The sequence below is a fragment of the Macaca mulatta genome, chromosome 14 (assembly GCF_049350105.2).
Source record: "Macaca mulatta isolate MMU2019108-1 chromosome 14, T2T-MMU8v2.0, whole genome shotgun sequence".
Classification (NCBI taxonomy): domain Eukaryota; kingdom Metazoa; phylum Chordata; class Mammalia; order Primates; family Cercopithecidae; genus Macaca; species Macaca mulatta.
In genome coordinates this window covers 22,059,686-22,081,297 of record NC_133419.1, presented here as the reverse complement: position 1 = coordinate 22,081,297, position 21,612 = coordinate 22,059,686, and the positions used below count along the sequence as shown (strand labels likewise).

Below are 21,612 nucleotides of genomic sequence, written 5' to 3'. Positions count from 1 at the left end.
GCATGGTTCTAGAGGTTTCTGTGAGGATTAAATGGAAGGATTTCATGAAGCACCTAGCACAGTGTCTGACACATTTCAGGCACTCAGGACTGTTAGGTCTTATTATTACCACAATTACGACTGTTGTTGGGTTTGTAAAAGCTGCTCTACCCCTTTTCCTTTTGTTCTTGGGCTCTGCCGTAGTTTCCTTTGTGATGTTACACCTCGGGGATGAAGGCAGCTGTTTCCTCCCAGAGGAACCTCAGACTTGTCCACAGAGACTTAGATCCATTGAGCAAACGCTGCAGGGTTGTCCCTAGCACAGAGGTGCTTCTTGAGAAAAAAAGAGGGCACAGTATATATTTAGCCTGGTGATGCCATCCCCTCACGTTTGTCTCCTTGGCCCTCACAGGAAGAATTTGAAAAAGCACTGGTGTGGTATGAATCCACACTGAAGCTTCAGCCCGAGTTTGTCCCGGCTAAGAACCGAATCCAGACCATCCAGTGTCACTTAATGCTGAAGAAGGGACGGCGCTCTCCTTAGTGCACTTCTTCTTTCTCTCTTTCTCTTTACTCATGCTCTCAAAAAAAAAAAAAAAGAAAAGAAAAAAGAAACCAATCATTGTCAGTATCTACTATTAATGATGTGTGTGAAAATAACTAAGACTTATAACAGGACTTTTACATATGCAGGAATTGGTTTGTTTTTAAGTTTCTCCTTTCCCCCAACCAGCCTCAGAAGAGGCACCTTCAGAAACACACATTTCTTAAAAGGAAAGTGCAGCTTCAAGATATTGTGTAAATACTGAGCCAAGACATTTCTGGAGCTGTGCTCTGTCTCCAAAAACCTCACTGCCTTTAGGGCTTTTCTCAGTGGTCCAGCTAGCCTCCTCTTTGGAGGAGGACGAAGCCGCATTGCTCATTCTCTGCTTCCTGTCGTAGCCTCTGTTGTCAGTGGAAATGCAGAAGCTCATCTGGTGCCCGTCGGTGAGAAGCCACGTTCTGCGCTCTCTCCGTTAGACCTCCATGCTGTCCCCAGTCTTGTACGTTCCGTGCTGCTATGTTACAAACTCTCAGAGGTAGTTTGCAGGGGAGGAAGGGGAATATGAATTTTAAAACAAAATATTTGCAACAACAAAAATTCTTAGGATCAGCTGACCTTTGTAATGTTATTTATGTTGGGGAGGGAGGGGGGCTGAGAAGGGGAAATCAGCAGTGTGCAACATCTTTCTCATTTGTACTTTAATTACCAATCACAAGGAAACCAATAAGTTGAAATCCTATATAACAGGTTTATATATATAGAATATGTATATTTGAAGCCCTCTACAGACTGAGTCTATGTTTTACTAATTCTTTGTTCACTGTGTTACCCATCTTGGAATAAGGTGTGAGTGTCAGCTCCCTCTCTCTGAGGCCTCCCGACTTCGCTCCTCAGGAGAGTAATGAGCCAAGGTTGAGTGTTTCCATACAATGCTTTTACCTTTGGTCCCAGGAGAATCAGAAACTCCAACATTTTGGAATCTTCAAGGGCACATACTGAGAAAATAAAATAAAATTGTTTATGATCAAAATAGGTCGGTCGCGTGATTTTTCTTTAGAACCTGGCTAATTTGGGCAGCTGTGAAGCCTGACTTTAACTCGATCTGATCGTCCCAAGTCCTACATTGGCTTTATCTTTCTTCCAGCAGCAAGGTGAGGGGAGAAAAAAACAATCCATCATCACTAGGTTTTATACTTGATGAACTTATTAGAACAATGCATTTAATCAGGAAAGACATACAGTCAGCACATGTTCAGAGTTTAGTATATAATTGACCTTCCTGGCAAAGGAAGAATCATCTAAGCCACAAAGTCATGGTCCTCAGGTAAGCACTGATCTTAACATTCATCCAAGTAAGTTTCACAGACAGCGTTGGGGTGCATCGTGTAGGTTGGGCATGCCCCTTGGGACAGGATTCCACTGAAGACAGCATTTCTGTGGACTTTCCTAGGATGCAATCAGACACTGATCATCTCAGATAATGGCTCGTGGAACTTGAAGGGTTTAGTTCTAGCACAGACTGTGTAATTTCTTAGAAGCAAAGTCTGATTTCTTACACCAGACATACCTGTGACTTCTCTGTTGTTTACGCAGCTGAAGTCCAACAAACCCCAGTTTTATCAGATATATTTTGAGAACAGCAAGCTTGTTTGTTACTGAATACAGTGAGCCTTTATTCTCTCGGGGATCCATCAAAATTAACTTGTATCTAAATGTAGTTCCCTGCTTCCCCACCTCACTACAGTTTTTTCCTGAAACCTTCAACAGTTGCTTGACTCTTTTTTTTTTTTTTAAGACAGAGTTTCACTCTTGTTGCCCAGGCTGGAGTGCAATGGCACGATCTCAGCTCACTGCAACCTCTGCGTCCCAGGTTCAAGCAGTTCTCCTGCCTCAGCCTCCCAAGTAGCTGGGATTACAGGCATGTGCCACCACGCCTGGCTAATTTTTTGTATTTTTAGTAGAGACAGGGTTTCACCATGTTGGCCAGGCTGGTTTCAGGTGATCCACCCACCTCGGCCTCCCAAAGTGCTGGGATTACAGGCTTGAGCCACCATGCCCAGCCCAGTTGCTTGACTTTTTAAAATTAACATACTATGAAATTCACTCTGGTATACAGTTCTGTCATGCAACCATCACAACAATTGAGATACAAAACTTTCATCATCCCCAAAAGACTCCCCTCGTGCTGTCCCTTTGTAGTTGAACCTCCCCAACCCTTAACCCTGGGCAACCACGAGTCTGCTCTCCCACCCCATCGCTTTTCCTTTTCCATAATGTCATATAAATGGAATTCGGGTATGGCCTTTTGAGTCCGGCTTCTTTCCCTCAACATAATGAATGCACTTGGGGTTTGCCCATGTTGTGTGGATCAGTGATTCGATACTTTGTTGCTGAGTAGTGTTCCATTGTTGGCCTGTTGGAGGACACTGGGATGCTTCCAGCTTCTGGAGATCGTGAATAAAGCTGCAATAAGCATTTGCATGTAGGTTTGGCTGGGCACCGTGGCTTACGCCTGTAATCCCAGCACTTTGGGAGGCCGAGGCGGGCGGACCACTTGAGGTCAGGAGTTCGAAACCAGCCTGACCAACATAGTGAAACCCTGTCTCTTCTAAAAATACAAAAAAAATTAACAGGCGTGGTGGTGGGCGCCTGTAATCCCAGCTACTCAGGAGGCTGAGGCACGACAATCACTTGACCCCGGGAGGCAGAGGTTGCAGTGAGCTGAGATCGCACCACTGCACTCCAGCCTGAGAGACAGACTCTGTCTTAAAAAAAAAAAAAAAAAAAAAGCATATAGGTTTTTGTGTGCACATAGGTTTTCGTTTCTATTGCATTGATAATTCAGCAAGTATTTTTCTACTCTGGACTGTTTTTTTTCTCTTTTTTTTTTTTGAGACGGAGTCTCGCTCTGTTGCCAGGCTGGAGTGCAGTGGTGCAATCTCCGCCCACTGCAAACTCCGCCTCCTGGTTTCAAACAATTCTTCTGCCTCAGCCTCCCAAGCAGTGGGACTACAGGTGCACGCCACCACGCCCAGCTAAGTTTTGTATTTTTAGTAGGGATGGGGTTTCACCATGTTGGCCAGGATGGCCTCGATCTCTTAAAAGCAGGAATGGTCAGCCAACACTGAATGGAGGCAGCTTCAAGTCGGTTTTATACAGAAGGAGTACGGGGTAGGGACAGCTACAAATCTGCTTATCTGAAAGGAAGAGGAAAGAGCTTGACCTTTCTTTGAAATGACTTGGAATTGCCTCCACAGCATTGTTCCCAGCCTCATTTCAGATGCTGCTTCAAATCAAGTGTGGTAGGAAGCTGTACTGCGGGACGGCTGACAGACCATGAATGTGTATCTCCTGCAGGGCTGGCGACGCGAGGGCCTAGTGATCATGCACTGGCAGGGAGCTGCCCTGCCCTGTGGCTGCCATCCTGGAACTCTATGGGGCTTATTCACTAGATAGGTCAAAGCTCTGACTCGCACTAGACTTAGACACTGGCACCAACTAGCTGGGAATGAAACTTGGAGCCCAACTCCCCAGCACAAGGGGTGGCTGTTAGTGGCCTTTCTGTTCCACATACAGCGAGGGTCTGAGAGCTTCCAAGGCAGATTCCCCCAGAACTTTGGCGTCATGAGAACTTTGGCTCTGTAGCAACTCCTCTGTGGTAGGACTGTTCCTGCCTCAGAGAACCTCAGAATGGGTTCAACAAACCTGGGTTCAAATCTCAGTCCTGCCTCTCACTAGCAAGGAGATCTTGAACAAGTGTTTAGCTCTGAGCTGAATTTCTCACTGAAATAAAATAATCTGAGAATGATAAGAGCTACTATTCTTCGCAGGGGATAGCTGTGAGAAGTAAAGGAGATTTTTAAAATATGAAGCATTCAGCACGATGCAAACACCCAGGAAGGGGTAGCTGTTGTTATTTGCACCACGTTATAGAAACTGGATATTTTAAAGAAATTTACTTAAGTTAATTTTAAACAAGACCCAGCCGTTCAACTCCACCCTGGCACATCTTCTGGTCAGGCCAGCCTCGCTGTTCTGATTTCCAAAGCTTTTGCTTAATCCATTCCCCAACAAATGTCCCCTCTTCTCTCTGGTTTCTGTCCCCCTTCTAGGCCTCTTTTACCCAAGCTTTCGTGATGACACTGATTGATCTACATCTTCTCTGATTCTTATAACGGCTTCAATTCATTGAGCCAGACAGGAAGCTGTGTGTAGTCAGAAACATCTAAGATTTGTTGAGCTCTTACTATGTTCCAAGATTATTTTAAGAGCTTTACATGAAATAAAATTCATTTAAGCCTCACGTCAAACCAATGGTGTAGATACTGTTGTTATCCTGACTGGGAGAATGGGAAACTGGAGCCCGAGATTTAAGTAACTTGTCCAAGACCACAGCTAGGAAGTGATGGGAGTCAAGGTCTGGGCCCAGGGAGTCTAATTCTAGAGGCCACGCTCCTAACCACCATGCTATACACCCATTATCTCATGGAGTCTTCACAACGACAAAATAGGTTGGCAACATTATCTCTGTTTTACAGATGAGAAAACCAAGGCTCAAAGGTAAAGTAACCAGCTCATAATCCCACAGTATGTGGTAGAGTTCAGATTCAAACCAAGCTTGGATTTGCCTAACACCAACTTGGTGTTCTTACTCCTCTACTATTCTGCCTCTATGTAGTGCTTATTTCCAGGAAGTTCTTCATTCTGAGCTGTTTCCTATTTGCTTTCAGGTGTAAATAGTCAATGCTAGTGGTTAACAAGCAATGCAACTGATATGTTCCTCTGCTTCCTGCTTTTGGCATTCTAAGGGCTTTCCACCCACATCTCACAATCTTTTAGGGAACCAATCTTAGGGAAGTGAAGTATCTTGCTTTCTCTGCCATGGAACTTGAAGAAGAAAAAAGCTCTCTCCATCCTTCTGCCTCAGGCTCACTGCTCTCAGTCTGGCTGGTAGAGGAAAGTGCCTCGCTGCCCATGAACCTCACAAGGCCTATTCTGCCCTTCACTGCCCAACAGCTTTGCACCACTTGCTGGGAGAAGACGCGACCACTGTGGTGTGGCCAGCTTCAGGGGATCCACCCTGCTGTCATGGTTGAGCCAGCGGCAGGGGGGACTGGCTTCTAAATTCAGCTTTTGTGATTATTCTAATGCTCAGACAGGCATCCCTAGATCAAATCTCATGTTTCCCCTTTCTGTGGAGATGTAAACAGGCAATTCCAGCTCTTTCTACAAACAGATTTAGTTCAACATGTACTGATGTCCAACACTGGATGAGACATTGGACATGGTCTCTGCCCTCAAAGAGTCACAATCTAGTTGGAGAGACAAGATAGAGAATTCGAGGACACAAAGTCCACTCCAGCAGAAGCCTGAATATTGAAGACCCAGAAACTGAATTCTCTGATGAATACACAGGGTCCTCTGAGACAGTCAGCCTTGCCTAGGTGCATAAACCATCTCGGTTTCGACACTCCAAGCAAGTCCTCCATGGCTCGGCCACTGCCTGCCTTTCCATGCTTGTCTTCTGCCACTCATTTATTCATTCAATGAACATGTATTGAAGAAACTACTATGTGCCAGGCACTGAGTTGGTCACTGCAGGTAGTTCAATATGGTGCAAGAATAGAGGGTGGGTGGGACAGGTGCTAAGAAATGAAGCTAGGGCCAGATCACAAAAGACATCATACACATGGCTGAGGAGTTTGGACTTTGTCCTCAGTGAAATGGAGAGCCATTCCCCAGATTGCACTTCAGGCTACAATTTAGGATTTCCCACATGCATCAAAATTCTACTACATTCCCATCCCTGTGATCACGCTATTCCCATTACCTGGAATGCCAAATCCTTGCAATCTTCCCCCCCCCCCCTTTTTTTTTTCCACTTATTTAGGTCTACTGGTTTTCTGAGGCATTGTTCTCAAGATGCCATGCTTCTAAGGCACCTGCCATAATCCCCATGGTGACACTCATCACATGGTATTGAAATGAGCTATGTATCTGGTTCCCCATCAGATACTTAGCTCCATGTCTAATCAATGTCTATGTCCCTTACTTTTACAATATAAAAACCTGGCACAATGAAATTGCTTAATTAAAAAAAAAAAAAAACAGTTATTTGACTATCGAATTGACGGTTAACTGACCCAACAATACCCTAGAGAAACTACAGCAACATTGAAGACAAGAGATTGGAAATAGGAGCTATTGAAACCGAGAGGGAAGACGAAATCAGGGAGAACTCCAGCAGATATGGAGAAAAGCTGCTTCACTTAATCTACAGAGCTACTGCCTGTTCCCTCAGCCCATCCCCGAGCCACCAACTGCTACTGACCCATGTAAAGTATTTTGAACAGGGACAGGCACACACTAGGCAGTCAATAAATGTTAGCTCTTCTTATTAGCAGAGGACTTCAATCCTGCCAGTGACTCCTTAATTCTAGAAATAAATTACCTTTTCCTTTCTGCTAAGAATGTTGTTCCAGGCTAGACAGAGTGGCTCATGCCTGTAATCCCAACACTGTGGGGGGCTGAGGTGGGAGGATAGCTTGAGACCAGGAGCTCAAGATCATCCTGGGTGACACAGCAGGACCCTGTCTGTTAGAAAAGAACAAGAAAAAGAAAAAGCCAAATGTGGTGGCACACACTTGTAATCCTACCTGCTCGGGAGGCTGAGATGGTTGAATTGCTTGAGCCCAGGAATTCAAGGTTACATTAAGTTTTGATTATGCCACAGAACTCCAACCTTGGATTGGGACCTTGTCTCAAAACAAAAACAAAAATAAATGGATTTTGTTCCATTTCTGGATTCGGACTCAAAAGCTTGACTGGTTAAGACAGTGACCCCTAGCTTTTAAGAAGGGGGGCTTTCACCGAAAGACAGCACTAAATACGAACACCTATTTCCTAAAAATTGAGGAAATTTTTATCTTCCTTTTTTTCAGTTTGATGGATTTCTTCCATTCTGTCTTCTGATTCATTGGCTTTCTCTTCAGCTGTGTCTAGCCTGCTGTCCAACTCATCCATTGAGATTTTTACTTCAGTAATGACATTTTTCACTTGCATGATTTCTGTCTGGTTCTTTTTCATCATATCTATCTGCTCATGTTTCATAATCTTTTTGTGTGTGTTATGGATGCTACTCTTTTAACTACTTGAACACCTCCAGCATACTTACTTTTCAAATTAGTCTATTTTTTTGTTCATTAGGAATAAGTTATCCTGTTTGTTGGCTATTTGGACTGTCTGACCCTATAGCCTTGTAACCCTCTGAGTTCTCAGTCTTTGGATCACTACTCTAAAAACCGCAATTACTTTTGCACCAGCCTAATATATTCTCTCAAGTTCTTAGTGATATCATACTATCATACTGTCTCCATGCTTGTGACCTTCCAATTTATATGTCCAGCATAGATGTCCTCTATCCGCTCTAAATTCATTTCATTTATCCAACTTTCTACACAGTATCTTCACATGGACTATGCAAAACAGAATTCCGTATCTTCTCACAAAATTATTATCTAACTTTGGTCTTCCCATATGAGTTAATAGCAATTCCCTCCATCTAGTTATTCAAGTCAAAAAAAAAAAAAGGAAAAAAAAAATCCTAGGCCGGGCGCTGTGGGTCACGCCTGTAATCCCAGCACTTTGGGAGACCAAGGCAGGCAGATCACTTGAAGTCAGGAGTTTGAGAATAGCCTGGCCAACATAGTGAAACTCTATCTCTACTAAAAAAAAAAAAAAAAAAAGTACAAAAATTAGCCAGGCATGGTGGCACATGCCTGTAGTCCAACCTACTCAGGAGGCTAAGGCAGGAGAATCTCTTGAACCTGGGAGATAGAGGTTGCAGTGAGCTGAGATCACGCGACCGCACTCCAGCCTGGGCGACAGAGCGAGACTGTCTCAAAAAAAAAAAAAAAAAAAAAAAACAACCCAGAGTAACTATTGACTCCTATTAAAACATGAGTCAGATCATGTCATTCCTCTGCTTAAAACTATTGGCTTGCAATAACATATAAAACCCTAAAAAATAAAAAAATTTCACAATGTGGCTCACCTCTCTAGCTTCATCTCTTTTAATCTCCCTCTTGTTCACTTCTCCAGTCGCACTGACCTCCTGGCTATGTTTTGAAACTTCTAGTCATGCTTCTGCCTCAGGTCATCTTCATTTGCCATTCCCTTAGCTTGAAATACTCTTTCCCCAGACACCCACTTTGCTCACCTTCTCACCACCTTCTCTGTGAGGTTTCCCTAATCATGATATTTTACATTGTGACATCCTCCTCCACAATTTCCTAATCCCCTTTTGTGCTTGACTTCTCTTCGTAGCTCTTATCATTATCAAGTCTGCTCTGTACGTGACTTATATATTGTCTGCCACCCCCAACTGGAACATAAGCTATAAGAATGCAAGATTTGGACCTGTTTTGTACCCTGATATATCCCTAGCCCCGGGTACATAGTAGGTGTCCAGAAAAAAACTGCTGAATGAATGAATGAATCCATATATGAGTAGTGCTGAACTTCCTCATATATATATATATTTTTGTCCTTATTCAGCAGCAGTTAATGCTTGAAGTATGTTCATACATTATGTGGGGTCAAGGACACTTCCTCACAGAGAAGTTTCTGAGGTTGTCTTTGCTGCATCCCCTACGAAGTCGAACTTTTTTTTTTTTTTTTTTTTTTGAGACAAAGTCTCACTCCTTCGTCCAGGCTGGAGTGCAGTGGCACTATCTCAGCTCGCTGCAATCGCTGCCTCTCAGGTTCAAGCAACTCTCCTCCTCAGCCTCCCAAGTAGAGTAGCTGGGACTACAGGCGTGTACCACCATGCCCGGCTAATATTTTTGTTTTGTTCTGTTTAGTAGAGACAGGGTTTCACCATGTTGGCCAGGCTGGTCTCAAACTCCTGACCTCAGGTGATCCTCCTGCCTCAGCCTCCCAAAGTGCCGGGATTACAGACGTGAGACACCGCACCCAGCCAAACATGTTTTTATGTTAGTTTCTCAGCTTGGGGTTTCTACACAGCATGGAGAACATGAATTAGGACTCCATTTTCCCACAGGTGGGAGGCTCAGCGTCCTAATAAAGCCTCTGGTGGAAAGGGGCTTTCTGGTCTGTGACTTGCCTTTGGTGCCTGGCCACACCTAGAGCCTAGTTCCATCTCTCAGTTGTCCATGAGGCTTAATTTCTGTCCTTCCATGGCCATGAGTTAGGCCTAGAGTCTGGAGTTAGGCCATGCCCTCCAATCCCAAAATTTCTGTAGAGGCCTATTGCAGAAAGCCTAGCATCTCTGAAAATGTCTAGCTCCTTTGGGAAATTGCCTTTTATTATTTAAAAATGGGCCCTGTATTAGTGAGAGTTCTCCAGAGAAGCAGAACCAATAGGGTGTGTGTGTGTGTGTGTGTGTGTGTGTGTGTGTGTGTGTGTGTGTGTGTGTGTGTATCATTATAATACATATATGTCTATATAAACATACATGATTTATTGTAAGGAATTGGCTCATACAATTATGGAGGTTTAGAAGTCCCAGGATCTGCTGTCTGCAAGCTGGAGACCCGGGAAAAATAGTGGTGTCTTTCGAAGGCCTGAGAGCCAGGAGGCTGATAGTAGAGATTAAACTCCATGTCTGGGCTGGGTGTGGTGGTTCACGCCTGTAATCCTGGCACTTCGGGAGGCCAAGGCAGGTGGATCACGTGGTCAGGAGTTTGAGACCAGCCTGACCGACATGGTGAAACCCCGTCTCTGCTAAAAATATAAAAATTAGCCTGGCGTGGTGGTGGGCGCCTGTAATCCCAGCTACTCAGGAGGCTGAGGCAGGAGAGTCGCTTGAACCCAGGAGTTGGAGGTTGCAGTGAGCCGAGACGGGGCCACTGCACTCTAGCCTGGGCAACAGAGCGAGACTCCATCTGAAAACAAAAAAGTCCAAGTCTGAAAGCTTGAGAATCAGGAGTGAAGAGGGCAGAGGACGATCAGTGTTCCAGATCAAGCCATGGGCTAAAGAGAACCTTCCTCCTCCTTTCTGTTCTCCGCAGGCCCTCAGTGGATGAGATGACGCCTACTCTCATGAGGAGGGCCACTTGCTTTCCACAGTGTACTGACTCAAAGCCAATATCCCCCAGAAACATCCTCATAGGCACACCCAGAAATAATGTCAAACCAGATATCTGGGCACCTCATGCCCCAGTCAAGTTGACACATCAAATTAACCATCAGAGACACAAACCCCTGTTGAAATGAAGGCCCTTACCACAAGCTAACTTCATACAAATGGCTACCGGGAGCCCGGGGGTTCCCCACTGAGCCCTCTCCAAGAGTTTTGAGAATGTGTTGCGAGTTGTGCTCCCCACTCATCCTCTATACAGCCAGATGCTGTAGAGAGGGGTTTCCACAGAGCATGGGCAGTGAGGATGAGGGGGCTCGGCTGCTGCCAGGGACCAGCCATCTCTAGCTCAGGGACGAGGGATCAATACACCTTGTGCACATTGCTCTCCAAATCCTGCAGGTGGCAGCTGGACACAAGGCTAAGGCTCTGAGGACCAAACTCAGCCACTAAGGGGAGGACCCTGTGGCATTCCAGGTGATGTGTTTTTGGGCACCGTAATGCCCAGTCACGGGAGCTCATAATTGCTCTAGTGGCAGAGGACAGAGAAGCGAAAGGAGAGATGGATGGAGCCTCTAGCCCTGCCCTGTCCAGTACAGTAACCGTATCTGCCCCTAACCACATCTACCTATGGACATTTACACTTAAATTCATTAACATTGAATAAAATGTAAAATTCATTTCCTCACTTGCACTTGCTACATTTCAAGCACTTAGCAGCCACAGTGGCTCCTGTTTTAGCCAGTGCAGATATGAAACATTTCCATCATCAGAAAGTCCCATGGGATAGCGTGACTCTGAACCATGAGCTCCACCACCCAGACTCATCCGTGGAACATGCCCATCCAGGAGGCCGCAAAGAAGACCTCTCATCGCCGCTGTTTTGAGAACTAATTACTGCCCCCCGAGGCTTCTCCTTCCAGCCTCAGGGCTTTGGAATGTGCTAACAGCTCGGCCCAGCACGCCCTTTCCTTCAGATCTACTTATCAAACAGGGAGAGCCGTGCCAGAGCCAGCGGTGCCTGCCCACATCCCTCCGCATCCACTTCTATGAGCCCAAGACTGCAGGCCATGCAGACAGGGACTGAGGGCTTGGTTATGGTTGTGCAAATGGCCTTTGCACAGGTGGGCAGTACTGGAGAGTTGGTGCCCCCAGAAGCACCCCTTAGTCACCAACAGATGGGTGTTGGTGGTGTTAAAGCAAAAATTTTGGCCAAATTACATTTAAAGGAGTTTAATGGAGCAATGAACGATTCGCGAATCAGGCGGGCCCCAGAATCACAGCAGATTCAGAGAGACTCCAGCGGTGCCTCATGGTCAGAACAAATTTATAGACAAAAAAAAAAAAAAAAAAAAAAAAGGAAGTGATGTGCAGAAATCAGAAGTGAGGTACAGAAACAGGTGGATTGGTTACAGAGTTTGCCTTATCTGAACACAGTTTGAACACTCGCCAGTCCATGAGTGGTTGAAGTATGGCTGCTGGGATTGGCCGAGACTCAGCTGTTGTTACAGGTGCATACTCCTAAATTAGGATTTCAATCTTGTCTGCCTATTAAGCTATGTTACAGTTCATCCACAAGGACTCAGAAACAGAAGTAAGGAGTCCTTCTCAGGCCATAGTTAGTTTGCTTTAACAGTGGATATGTACCCCCTTGAGGAAGATCGCGCTGAGGTGTGTTCTTTATCTTCTCCCAGAGCGCCCCCTACCCGCCCCAACCAAATATTGAGCTTCTGTTAGTCCCCGGGGGCAGCTGGCCTGATAAGACATCTTTCACTGGCTTTCTCCACTTCCCCCACTGGTGTCTCTTCAGATCATCTCCCAAATAAATGGCCTGCACTTGAATTCCTAGTCTTCTTATGGGGTAATTCGAGCTAAGACAAGGGCCTGCCATGTGCCAGACACAGTGGTAAGCATTAAAAAAAGAAAAAAAAAAAAAAAGAGATTTAAAAAGAACTAATGGGCCTGGTGCAGTGGCTCACGCCTGTAATCCTAGCATTTTGAGAGGCCGAGGCGGGTGGATCACAAGGTCAGGAGTTCAAGACCAGCCTGGTCAACATGGTGAAACCCTGTCTCTACTAAAAAAATAATAACAACAATAATAATAATAATACAAAAAATAGCCAGGCGTGGTGATAAGTAGTCCCAGCTACTCAGGTGACTGAGGCAGGAGAATCACTTGAACTCGGGAGGCAGACATCACAGTGAGCCAAGATCGCACCACTGCACTCCAGCCTGGGCCACAGAACCAGACTCCATCTCGGGAAAGAAAAAAAAAAAAAAAGAACAGTTTCTAGGAGGGGGACAGTGAAGCCAGTGTTGATGATTGAGGGAGGAATAGGAGCTCTGGACAGAAGCACTCCTAAGGAAAATGAATAGGGAGCCGCTGACATCGTTCAGCCTGGGTATAACATGATTGGACAGCTACTTCACAAACACCGTCCTGGCAGTGATGCAGAGAAGGGACCGTGGGGGGGCAAGGATGAAAGCTCAGTGTTCACCAAGGAGACTGGTGCAGGACTGCTGATAAGGAGAGAGATAAAGCACAACTAGGTAAGGCCCAGGCACTGGGGCTGGGCAGAAGATGAAAGATGAGAGGAGGGTTGCTGCAGGACAGTTGCCAGGACCTGATGATCACTGAGCCACAGAGGCTGAGAGAGGCAAGGCTTCAAGCGGATTCCCAGGTTTCCGACTTCAGAAGCAGGGTAGATGGTGCTGCCATTCCCTGCAACATAAAACACAGGAGGAGGAGTGGGTGTGAGGGACAGATGATGGCTTTAAGTCTGGACATGGTTTTGAGGCGCCTGTAGGCCAACGGTTCTCAAACTGTGGTCCCCAGACCAACAGCATCAGCATCACCGGGAACTTGTTAGAAATGCACATTCTCAGGCCCTGCCGAATCAGGAGCTCTGTGGGTGGGCCCAGCAATCTGGGTTTTAATAAACTGTCTAGTCCTCCAGCTAGAGGCATCCTGCCAAATGCTTAGCAACAGGCCCTCCAGGGACAGGGAGAAGCCCTGATGGGTGGTGTTTTCCAGTTCCTGGGGTGCCAATCCCATCATGACTGATTTCAAGCTACCTCTGACATCACTAAACGTGCATCACTAAACGGGGAATTGGGAAGACGTGCACACACTGTCTCCTGCAGCAGCAGCATGAACGGCCTCCAGGTGATTGCGATGCACACCTGTGCCAGAACCACTGCTCTAGGCCAGTTGCACGAATGTATCTGGGGGGCAGGAAGACGTATGGGTCTAAAGCTCAAGAGAGAACTGGGAGGCAGAAAAGGTTTTGGAGATGTCAGTGTATATACAACCACCTACCAGAAAAACACGGAGTGTGCCAACATGAATAAGACTCAGTCCCTGCCCCCAAGAAGCATGCAGTCACATGGGGAGAAAGATAGGCAAACAGTCACAGCAGAGGGAATGGTGGCTGTACCCAGGAAGAACGGTGGGGGCACAAAGGAGGGGGTGGTCCCCTCAACCTGGGAAGGTCAGAGAAGCTTCTTGGAGGAAATGGCAGGAGCTGGGTCTTTAAACACAGGAAGGGGAGGGGATTAGGCAGGTCGGGAAGTGGGAGCCCAGCGTCCCAGGTAAAGGAAAGGCAGAGTGGAGGGAAGAACGAGGTGTCTGCAGGGGCCTGTTGGGGAGAACTGATGGATGGAGAATGAGGCCCAGTGGTGCAAGTGAGGCCCAGGAAGCCAGGAGAGAAGGGTCCTCGGTTCGGAGCTGATGAATCTGAACTTTATTTTAGAACATATGAGGAATCATTTAAAAATGTGGAGCAGTGGAGGGTTATAATCATGTTGGAAGATTCTAAAGGTTCTAATGCCCTCTCCTGGATCATTGCATCTTATTGGCACTGTCATTTCCTGTTTCTCACACGTGTGGTGCAATCTCCCAACCCCTGCTGTTAGGTCCACAATTCCACAATTCCCCTTCCTGGAACTCTCTCGCCTTGGCTCTCCTCTGGGTTACTTCTTATCCTTTGAGGCTCAGCCAAAGGTCACCTCCTCCAAGGGGCCCTCCCTGGCCATGACCTGAATTGAAATAGGCTTCCTCGGTCCTGCCTGTCACAGCAGCCCGTCCATCTCCTTGCTATAGACAGCACTAGCCCCTAGCGATAATGATCTTAATTGTTTCTGTGGCGAAGGTAAAAAGTCATTATGTTTCAGTTCCCATAACTGAACTGTAACTGAATTCAACTTTGTTCTCCAGGCCCTATTCTGACTCTTTCCTAGGCCAGGATACTGGGTTCAATTTAATAGGAGTCTTTTCAGCTCAAGTTAAATATTATCTCATTCACTGTTCATTTCAGACTGTGGTCGCTTTAAGAAAAATAGTCAGTTCTTCAGGATTTTCTTCTCCATGCTGCTGTTCTTGACTTTCTTTTCAACTGGCATCTGGACCCAAGGGCAAAGCACACACATTTGAGTGATTGGGAGTGGAACTGGAGAGGAAGAAGGGGCCGGAGGGGAGTTTCTCAATGCCACCCTTCAGTCTTCGCTGGCCTCATTTACAGCGAGGAGGGTCTGGCTGCGCCAGGAAGATCACTGCTGCTGCTGCTGCTGACAACAGTGCACTTTGCCACTGCCTTTGGCAAAGAGGCCTTTGTCTAGACTCCTGGCCTCTTCCTTCTCCCTGAAGTGCTTTCTCTTTCCTCCTCCTGTCTGGAAGGATCCCCCAAATAGCACATCTTCCTTTCGCAATGAACTTCTTGGTTCTGGGCAGTGTCTCTCTCTCCTCCCCTGCGATGTCGTCTTCATGGTTCAGCCTTAATGGTGGAATACTGCAGAAGGAAAGAGGGTGGGGAGAGGCAAATGATTGAGAAGGAAGACACATCAGAATTTTGTTTTGTTTTGTTTTGTTTGAGACGAAGTCTCACTCTGTCACCCAGGCTGGAGTGCAGTGGCGAGATCTCGACTCACTGCAACCTCTGCCTCCTGGGTTCAAGTGATTCTCCAGCCTCAGCTTCCCAAGTAGCTGGGATTACAGGCACATGCCACTGTGCCTGGCAAATTTTTGTATTTCTAGTAGAGATGGGGTTTCACCATGTTGGCCAGGCTGGTCTCAAACTCCTGACCTCAGGTGATCTGCCCACCACAGCCTCCCAAAGTGCTGGGATTACAGGTGTGAGCCACTGCGCCTGGCCCATCAGAAATACTTCAAAATCATTTTCTTGGCTGCATTTATCTGCTAATTGTCTGTCTGCATCACTAGAACAGAAACTTCCTGAGGGCTGGGGCCTATCTTATTTACAATCCCATCTTCCTCACCTAGTAGAGTGCCTGGTGCTCTGTAAATGTAGCCAGATAAATAAGTGAAGATGTGAAATCATTACATTTGTCTTTGAGAGTGGCTAACTGATGCTTTTTCTTTTTCTTTTTTTAAAAAAACGTTGAGCTTGGAGATGTGGAGGTAAGAGCCTGGACTAAGGTTGTAAACTAAGGTGGTAATGACAATGAGATGGAGGTTTATTAAGAAGAACTGAGGTATAGACAGCAAAATAAATAAATAAAAAGAAAAAAAATGGACACAATCAGACTTCATCAAAATTTAAAACTTTCATACATCAAAGGACACTACCAGGAGAGTAAAAAGACAATACACAAAATGGGAGAAAATATTTGCAAATCACGTATCTCATAAGAGATTAATACCCAGAATATATAAGGAACTCCTGAAACTCAACAACAACAAAAAACCAGGCCGATTAATAAATTGTCAAAGAGCATAAATAGATATTTCTCCAAGAAAACATACAAATGGCCCGTAAACACATGAAAATATTGCTCCATATCAACTAACTACCAGAGGAATGGTAACCGAAACCACAACGAGATGCCACTTCACACCCATTAGGATGGCTATTACAAAAACAACAGGCCAGGCAAGGGGGCTCATGCCTATAATCGCAGTGCTTTGGGAGACTGAGGCCAGCAGATCACCTGACATCAGGAGTTTGAGACCAGCCTGGCCAACACGATGAAACCCCGCCTCTACTAAAAATACAAAAATTAGCCAGGCGTAGTGGCTGTCTACTGTAATCCCAGCTACTTGGGAGGCTGAGGCAGGAGAATTGCTTGAATTCAGGAGGCAGAGGTTGCAGTGAGCCAAGATTGCACCACTGCACTCCAGCCTGGGCGACAGAGTAAGACTCCATCTCAAAAATAAATAAATAAAATAAAAACAACAACAACAGAATCCTAACAGAAAACAGTAAGTGTTGGGTAAGCACATGGAGAAATTGGAGCCCCCATACATGGCTGGAGGAATAAAAAATGGTGGAGCCATTATGGAAAACGATTTAGCAAGTCCTCAAAAAATTAAACATAAAATTACCATCCGATACAGCAATTCCACTTCTAGAATTATGTTTCCAAAAGAATTAAAAGCAGGGGCTTGAATAGCTATTTGTACACCATGTACATGACACCATTATTCACCATAGCCAAAAAGTAGAAACAAGCTAAGTGTCCACTGACAGATAAATGGTTGAACAGATGCAGTATATTCATACAATCAAATATTATTTAACCTTGAAAGGGAATGAAATTCTGAGACGTGCTACAACATGGATGAGTCTTGAAGATATTATGCTGAGTAAAATAAGCCAGACACAAAAGAACAGATTTGTATGATTCCTCTTATACAAGGTACCTAGAATATTCTAAATCATGGAGACAGAAGGTAGAATAGAGATGACCAGGGGCTGGGGAAAGAGGGAAATGGGGAGTTATTGTTTAATTGGTGCTTAGCTTCAGTATGGGATGATGAAAAAGTTCTGAAGACAGATGGTGGGGTTGGTTGCTCAACAGTGTAAACGCACTTAATGCCACTGAATTGTCCACTGATAAATGGTCAAGATAGTACATTTTATGTTATCTGTATTTTACTGCTATCAAAGAAAGAGAGAGAGGGAAAGAGAGAAAGAACTAAGAGAACTTTTGACCCACTGGCTTGAGTGACGGGGCAGGAGATGGAGTCATTCACCGAGAAAATCATTTCAAAGGAAGATTCATGTTTGGGGGTGAACTATGAGGACCTCCGTTCCAGACGGCTGAATTTGGGGTGCTGTGGGACTCCCATGCAGCGATGTCTGGGATGATGTAGCTCTGAACCTCTGAGGAGACATAGCTTGAGGAGTCATCCACATCTAGAAGACATTTGAGACCGCGGGACTAAGAAGATAGTGGAACAAGATTGCATAGGGTGAAAAGAAACATGGCCAAGGATGCAACCCTAGAAAATACCAGTATCTTCTCCCCCGATCCCTCTCCCTGTGTCTGCCTGGGAAATGTTTCCGCATTCACCAAGACTCACAGCCTCAGCTTTTGTATCACCTTCTCTAGGAAGCCCTTTTTGCCTTCATGGAGCAGGGTGGAGCACTCTCTTCTGTGGGTTCCCACAATGCCTTGCTTTCACTTAGGCTGTAGCACCTGTCACATGGCTATAACTATGTGCTTGTGTGTTTCTATCCCTCTCCCTCAGCTCCCAGTACCTCCAAGGCCAGGGCTGGCTTCTAGACATCATTGAGTCCACGGTGCCTGGCACGGTGTTCAGTAAAGGTTTGTGGGGTGAGTGAATAACTGATGGAGCATTTTCTCTGAGGCTTGTGATGTAATCTATATTTCACGTCCTTTTGGAAGGAGACTCTTCTGCCTGGGAGTATACTGCTTCTGGAAGAAGCTGTCTAGCCAGCCAAGTGAGAGTGACCTGCCTAAGAAATAAGACCCAATCCCTGTGTCCTGGCTTTTCAAAGAATGGGAAATAGCCATTCTTTTCTCCACTGTCTATTAAAATCCTGGCTTTCCTGATCAACTCCTCTCTTGAAAGAAATCGTTTCAACTCTCTTAGTCCCTCCTCTTATCTCTTTTGTGACACCTGAATCACATTCTACCTTCTCCGTATTTATATCCTATATCATCTCCTTAATTGGACTTCAAGGTTCTGTGGCCATTTTAATTGCCATAGCACCTTCAGCATGATAGATGCAGATTCTCAGGAATAATCACTGAATAATGAAAGAATCTGTTTTATGAAATTCACAAAGTGCCTTGTCTTTTAGATAACTCAACAGTGGGAAATTTACTGAAAACTCTGTTAAAGGGATCTTTGTATCAGTTAGCTTTCACTGTGTAACAAACTACCCCCAAAACTCAGTGACTTAAAACAACAGTTTTTTATTATTATGTTTTGCCTTTCTTTGGGTTGACAAGGAGTATGCCGATCAAGGCTGGACTTGAATGAGGGTAAGGGGTTCTGCTGATTTTATTGGGGTCACTTCTGCATCTCGAGGTTGTTTGGAGGTTCTTCTCTAGGCTGGGCTTGGCTAGGACACCTTGGTTGGGACAGCTCTGCTCTGCGTATCTCTCATTCTCTTCCTATGATCAATGAAGTAGCCCTCAATATTCGTTTTTAGTTAATTTTTTTTTTTTTAGAAAAAGGTATTGCTATGTTGTCCAGACCATTCTCAAACTCCTGATTCAAGCCTTGGCCTCCTGAGTCGCCAGAATATTCTTCTTACGGCAATGGCAGGGGTACTAGAGAACAGGCTGAATCACGTGAGCTCCTTTTAAAGATCCTGCTTGTCTCACATGTCTGCTAATATCCCATTTCCCGGGAGCAGGGAATTCCAACCTGCCCAGGGTGAGAGAGCATTGCAAAGTTACCTGGCAATGGACAAGGCTACAGGGAGGAGAAAAGAACTGGGACCATTCACACAACCTACCACAGACTTCTTCCAAGTTTTGCCTTCAGTGGGCCAGATAAAGAGAACATTTGTTTTGTGCTCTCCGTTCACTCTACAACTCTTCAAGGATTTGTCACTTTGGGGTGAATTTTGTGCCAAATGAGTAAACTTTTGGGGTGTCACTTCCTCAGTGAACTTAGCGCCTTGCACCTCCCTCCGTTATAACATATTCTGCATGGTTCTATAGCTGGTTATTTGTGTGTCTGTCTCCTCTATTCTACTGGAAGCTCCTGTTTCGGTCCTAAGTGGATATCAATAAACATCTCTTGAATGCTGTATAAACGACAGCACATTCCTGGCCTCCATGCCCTGTCTGTTCTCTGTCTTCCTCTATACATTCTTTTGACCCTTCATCTCATTTTCTGGGTATGCTAGTTAATTTGCTATGTTTACAATTCATCACTTATAAAGCTACCTGGTGGACTTTTTTTTTTTTTTTTTTTTGAGGCATAGTCTCGCTCTGTTGGCCAGACTGGAGTGCTGTGGTGTGGTCTCAGCTCACTGTAACTTCCGACCCCAGGGTTCAAGCGATTCTCCTGCCTCAGCCTCCCGAGTTGCCAAGATTACAGGCACCTGCCACCATGCCTGACTAATTTTTTGTATTTTCAGTAGAGATGGAGTTTCACCATGTAGGTCAGGCTGGTCTCGAACTCCTGATCGTGCGATCCACCTGCCTTGGTCTCCCAAAGCGCTGGGATTACAGGCGTGAGCCACTGCGCCTGGCCATCTTTTTACTGACCTATCAGACTCTAGTCATTCTCAAAAGACTACATAGAGTACACATGCTTGGATATACTCTCTTCCCACTCTGTGTTCCGAAGGCAGTTTCAGGAAATCCTGCAGTAATGCCATCATGTTTGTTTGAATACTCTTGAGGGTGACAAATCTTTGCCTTGTTAAGGTAGATGGAATTTTTGGAAACAGCTAACAGTCATTTGGATCCAAAGCTGGTAACTAAGGTGGGTGATCAAGCTCGGTCATTCTGGGGACAAAATGAAATGTGATCAGGAAGAAGTAAGCCTGAAATTCTTTCATAGTTTTAAAGCTTTCCCCAAGGACAGCCTACAGGAGCCCCTGATGGAAGGAAAGATGATGTTTGGTGAGCATGTCTACCCCCTCCCAAGGTGACTGTTTTGTAAGGGCCCATGTGCCATTGGATGAGAACATTCTGATCTCATTTACTTTAGCTATGGTTCTTATTCTTTTGAATCCTTTAATAATCTGATGAAAGCACTGACCCGCTTCCCAGAAAAATGCTTATGAGCTCACATTTTGCATATAATTTGAGGAAGCCCGTGAACCCCGTGAAGCCAATCCAAGGATCCAAGGTAAGAATCTCTGTTTGGAATGAGCACACAAACTAGATTTAAGGCACTCGAGAACAACAAGTGTGGTTTTCTTAGTTCCTGCCCACACACCCCTACAATGAGCCCAGTCCAGGGCTGTGACCTGACAGATTCTCCAGAAATAGTATGTGAACTACTTGTATGATCTTCTTCTCTCTGAGATTATTACTTTGTGGGCGAGATCCCTGCGGCCAGCTTCTCCCCAGGGGCCCCTTCTCAGCTCAGCAGTGCAGCCTGCACGTAGCGTGGCTTCTCAGAATGGCTGCATTTCAACCTCAACAAGGTTCTTGCAGTTGGGAAGAAGCAGGAAAGAGTCTTGCAGTTCCAGTTTGACTCGGGGGGTCAGACCAGGAATGATCTTTCCTTTCGGCATACAAGGGCCAGGCCAGAGCAGCTTCAGAGTCCTTGGTGCCTCTCCCTTCAGGCACCATGTGCCCCTCCCCGCCAGCCTGTCTGCTCTGAGAGCAGCCACAAGAGGGACCCATTTGTTCTAAAGGACCAGGAGTCTGGCTGTGATGGTGTTCCCTGCCTTCATACCCCTAATGCCCACGCAGGCTCCCTGACCAGGGTGTTGAGCGCTGACTGTGGAGGAGGCAAGGCATGGGGGTGCAGGGCTCAGGTGGCCACCAGCTGAGTCAGGTTCTACTCTAGCCACCTGCTTCTATCCAGGCATAAGACCAGGACACCCTTGAGGCCCTGAACGGTCAACCCCAATGCCTCTGAGCGCCCAGGCCTTTTTCAAGGTGTACTGCAACCCCTCTTAACTGTTTCTTTGCCTTTCTTTCTTTCTTTCTTTTTTTTTTGGGGGGGGGGGTTTGTTTGTTTGTTTTTGTTTATGGCAAAAGCAACCCAAGTTCAAAGGGGAAAATGAGAAAATTCTGACAGACAAAGGAC

General features: G+C 45.7%; 1 protein-coding gene across 2 annotated transcripts in view; it reads left to right on the top strand.

The window, feature by feature from the left end:
• Nucleotides 1-1,553, top strand: part of TTC17 (tetratricopeptide repeat domain 17) — a 139,660-nt gene extending 138,107 nt beyond the window's left edge. For both annotated transcript variants that reach the window (XM_015114425.3, XM_015114424.3), the window contains one exon: nt 392-1,553. In XM_015114425.3, the coding sequence (XP_014969911.1) occupies nt 392-523 (132 nt within the window). In that variant the 3' untranslated portion in view covers nt 524-1,553. The remainder of the gene's footprint in view (nt 1-391) is intronic.
• The last annotated feature ends 20,059 nt before the right edge of the window (nt 1,554-21,612 follow it).